At 41.1% G+C, this 5,000-nt stretch overlaps 1 protein-coding gene across 3 annotated transcripts in view; it reads left to right on the top strand.

The window, feature by feature from the left end:
• LOC115217147 (1-phosphatidylinositol 4,5-bisphosphate phosphodiesterase classes I and II-like) overlaps positions 1-5,000 on the top strand; it is a 127,571-nt gene that overhangs the window by 122,396 nt on the left and 175 nt on the right. For all 3 annotated transcript variants that reach the window (XM_036507256.1, XM_036507254.1, XM_036507255.1), the window contains exons 34-35: positions 2,196-2,264; positions 4,998-5,000. The exon at positions 4,998-5,000 is cut by the window's right edge and continues 175 nt beyond it. In XM_036507256.1, the coding sequence (XP_036363149.1) occupies positions 2,196-2,261 (66 nt within the window). In that variant the 3' untranslated portion in view covers positions 2,262-2,264; positions 4,998-5,000. The remainder of the gene's footprint in view (positions 1-2,195; positions 2,265-4,997) is intronic.

Below are 5,000 nucleotides of genomic sequence, written 5' to 3'. Positions count from 1 at the left end.
TCGCCTTACTGGCACTTGAGCCCCGTACAAGTAGGATGCTAAGAGCACCATCCGAGGGTGATTGTTGCTAGAGTGGCTAACTGGCTTCCGTGCTAGTGGCATGTAAAAGGCACCATTCGAGTGTGATCCTTACCAACATTGCCTTACTGGCACCTGTGCTGGTGGCATGTGTAAAAAGATTCGAGTGAGGTCGTTGCCATTACCGCCTGACTGGTCCCATGCCGGTGGCACGTAAAAACACCCACTACACTCTCGGAGTGGTTGGCATTAGGAAGGGCATCCAGCTGTAGAAACTCCGCCAGATCAAGATTGGAGCCTGGTGCAGCCATTTGGCTCACCAGACCTCAGTCAAACCATCCAACCCATGCTAGCATGGAAAGTGGATGTTAAACAATGATGATGATGATTTTCTGTGGTTGGACGGATTGAACAGAAGATTTATTGGGGCAGATTTTCTTCAGCTAGATGCACTCCCTGTTGACAACCATCACCTGCTTCCAAGCAAGGTAATATTTCCCCTTGGCCAGACATGTATTCACAGAATATTAACAATGAGTGACACTGCTTGTATGACAAGGGCAATCATTTACAACAATCACACAACATGAAGACAAGGAGACACAAACATTCATGCACTCACAATTATATATATCATCATCATCATCATCATCGTTTAGCGTCCGTTCTCCATGCTAGCATGGGTTGGACGGTTCGACCGGGGTTCTGGGAAGCCAGAAGGCTGCACCAGGCTCCAGTCTAATCTGGCAATGTTTCTACAGCTGGATGCCCTTCCTAACGCCAACCACTCCGTGAGTGTAGTGGGTGCTTTTTACGTGCCACCTGCACAGGTGCCAGGCGAGGCTGGCAACGGCCACGGTCAGATTGGTGTATTTTATGTGCCACCGGCACGGAAGCCAGTCAAGGCGGTGCTGGCATCGGCCACGAGTCGGATAGTGCTTTTTACGTACCACCAGACCAGGGATCCTGGCTGGTTCAATTCGATTTCGATTTCACTTGCCCCAACATGTCTTCACAAGCAAAGGGGGTTGGTATGGGTGCCTGTCGTACGGTTGCATTGGAGTATTTTACGTGCCACGGCCACGAGTCGGATAGTGCTTTTTACGTACCACCAGACCAGGGATCCTGGCTGGTTCAATTCGATTTCGCTTGCCCCAACATGTCTTCACAAGCAAAGGGGGTTGGCATGGGTGCCTGTCGTACGGTCGCATTGGAGTATTTTACGTGCCACGGCCACGAGTCGGATAGTGCTTTTTACGTACCACCAGGCCAGGGATCCTGGCTGGTTCAATTCGGTTTCGATTTCGATTTCGCTTGCCCCAACATGTCTTCGCAAGCATGGGGGGTTGGCATGGGTGTCTGTCGTTGGATGAGGTTCTATATCGACTTCGCTTGCCTCAACAGGTCTTTGTGTCCAAGGGAGGAAAGGCATTCATAAGTGGGCTGGGCTCACTTGTCCTGCCTGGTCTTCTCACGTACAGAATATTTCCAAAGGACAGAATATTTCCAAAGGTATATATATATATATATATATATATATATATATATATATTCTTTTATCCTTTTAGTCATTTGATTGTGGTCATGCTGGAGCACTGCCTTGGAGGTTTTTAGTCAAGCAAATCACCCCCAGGACTTACTTTTTTTAAGCCTAGTACTTGTTCTATCAGTCTCTCTTGCTGAGCTGTTAAATTACATGGATGTAAACACACCAACATTGATGATGATGATGATGACGACGACGACAATGACGATGATGACGATGACGACGACGATGATGATGATGATGACGATGATGTTGACAACGACGATGATGACGATGATGATGATGACAATGATGATGATGGTGATGAAATATGTCAGTCCTGATCAATTAAGTCCTTGGACAATCATAATAATGAAGATATTAATGATGATGATGATGATCATCATCATCATTATGGTTGCTGTAATCCCCACCCACTTCTCATTGCCATCATATTCATATCAATGCCGTTGATAATGTTTTTTATTAGCTACCGACGATGATATCATTGTTGGTGGTTTTCATTAAGGGTTGGCTGGATTTAATCACATCGACACCACAAAACCACAGAAGTCCCAAAACCTTGCACTCCGTCTAATATACCCAAGGATTTGCCCACATGCTAACAATTCTGTGTTTGATTTTGTTCTAGGCTGAAGCTAAGATAAAGGAGGATATTGATGGAAAACTGAAGAAAGCTAACGAGACTTGGTCTTGAATGGTTATTGTCTATTATTTCTCTCCCTCTCAAAACTCCCTTTGAAACCCCTTTTTTTGTGAATCCTTCCAACCTTAACACTTTTAACTCCTAACTTTTCTTTTTAACACACCTTAACTTCCTCTTCTTCCTCAGTTCATTCTAATTTTCTTTCTAACCCATTATAACATCCTGATCGGTGAGGGCGCGTGGCTTAGTGGTTAGGGCATTCGGCTCATGATCGTAAGGTTGTGAGTTCGATTCCCGGCGACGCGTTGTGTCCTTGAGCAAGACACTTTATTTCACGTTGCTCCAGTCCACTCAGCTGGCAAAAATGAGTTGTACTTGTATTTCAAAGGGTCAGCCTTGTCACTCTCTGTGTCACGCTGATTATCCCCGAGAACTACGTTAAGGGTACATGTGTCTGTGGAATGCTCAGCCATTTGCACGTTAATTTCACGAGCAAGCTGTTCCGTTGATAGTATCAGCTGGGACCCTCGTCGTCGTAACCGGCGGAGTCTTTAAACATCCTGATCGTCCCTAAATCCTATTTTCTTTTCCGATAAATCTTCTCTTTCCTATCATCAAATAATACTATTAATCCTTTCTACTAAAGGCACGTATATATTATGTTGTTTTGTTGAACTTACATCATATTTTTTAAAGAAATTATTGGAAAAAAAAATACATAAGTCTCAACTTCTGCCGATTTATCCAACTTTATGCCAGTTGTGGCGAAGATGTCTAATAGCGAGAAAATTAAAAAGAAACACCTAAAAATTAATAAACACACATTTGTATTTATATATCTCCACATCACTAATTGAATCTTAACCCTTATGGCACTTAGATTACTCGTGGAAATGTAATGCTTGTTTATTCCTGTTGTTTTGAATTAATCATGCATTTTCTCGTACCTTTGAGATTTTGTTGATTTTATTGTTTATTTTTGGAATGGCATTGTAGGGTTGATATGAGAGGCCAGATCTGGCTAGTAGAATATTTGGGCTTTTAGCATCCAAATTACTCTGTCAAATGTGATGCTTATTTATTCTTTTACCTGTTTAAGTCATTTGACTGTGGCCATGCTGGGGCATCGTCTCAAATGGGTTTTTTCAGTCGAAGAAATCAACCCCAGGACTTATTCTTTGTAATCCTAGTACTTATTTTATCGGTCTCTTTTGCCAAACTGGTAAGTTACAGGGATGCAAACACACCATCGGTTGCCAAGCGATGGTGGTGTTGGGGGATAAACGCAAACACAAAGACACATCCACATAAATATACACATTTTTTTTTTATATGTTTCAGTCATTTGACCACGGCCATGCTGGAGCACCGCTAAGTTACAGGGATGTAAACACACCAACATTGGTTGTCATGAGATGGTAGGAGACAAACAGATACACACACACACACACACACCACACACATATAAATACAACGGGCTTCTTTCAGTTTCCATCTACCAAATCCACTCACAAGGCTTTGGTCAACCTGAGGTTATAGTAGAAGACACTTGCGCAAGATGCCATGTGGTGGGATTGAACTAGGAAACATGTGGTTGGTAAGCAAGCTACTTGCCACACAGCCACGCCTGCGCTTATACATATGTATATATATATATATATATATATATATATATATAGGTTATGAGAGGGTAATGGTGTTGAGAAGACCCAAAGGTATCAGCTAATGCTGAGTAAGTGCTATAGGTAGACCATAGTTAAGCTCCAGGTTCGGTGATTATATGAATAAGGAGTCCAACGTAGGTCATATATCAGCATGTGTATATATAAAAAATTTTTTTTTCAGAATGAGATAAAAAACCAAGGCTGTGAAGATTTTAGAACATTTATAAATAGGTCTTACAGCTGTTTCCAGGATATTATTACATCCCTTCATCGGAGACAGTGTGAGAAAATGGTTAAGCAATAGTTAATTTAGATAAGATATGAAATAGAGAGTGAAGTGAAGGAATGAAAATAGATGTGAAATATGCAGGGATATCGCATTTGTAGATCCATTATTCAGGCAGAATGGTATAAGATATAAGAATCTTATATGTATACCATTCTGCCTAAGTAATGGATCTACAAATGCAATATCCCCGTGTATCTCACATCTATTTTCATTCCTTCACTTCACTCTCTGTTTCGTATCTTATCTAAGTTAACTATTGCATAACCATTTTCTCATACCATCTCTGATGAAGGGATATAATAAATATCGTGGAAACAGCTGTAAGACCTATTAAATGTTCTAAAATCTTCACTGCCTTGGTTTTTTTATCTCGTTCTGAAAAAAAATTTATATATATGATGGACTTCTTTCAGTTCCCATTCACCATATCCACTCACTATGCCTTGGTTGGCCTGAGCTATAATAGAAGACACTTGTTCAAGGCGCCACGCAGTGGGACTGAACGTGGAACCATGTGGTTGGGAAGCCAGTTTCTTACTACCCAACCACATTGTTCTGAATTAATCATGCATTATTTCATAGCTATGAGACTTTGATGATGTGATTGTCTGTTTTTAGAATAACATTGTAGGGTAGGTGTGAGAGGCCAGATGTGGCCAGTTTAAACATAAAACAGGTAGAATATTTGGGCCGGATTTGGCCAGTTTAAATGCTAAAGGTCAAATGCCAAAAGATTAAATGACATTTTTTATTATTTTTTTTTATTTCACTGTTTTCTTTGTTATTTATTATTCTTTTCCTTTTTTCTTCTTCAATTTCATTTTGTCTTTCTAGGCA

This window comes from Octopus sinensis, linkage group LG11, assembly GCF_006345805.1.
Source record: "Octopus sinensis linkage group LG11, ASM634580v1, whole genome shotgun sequence".
In the NCBI taxonomy this organism is placed as follows: Eukaryota; Metazoa; Mollusca; class Cephalopoda; order Octopoda; family Octopodidae; genus Octopus; species Octopus sinensis.
Note: the sequence above shows the minus strand (reverse complement) of the source record. Positions and strands in the feature narration are given on the sequence as shown.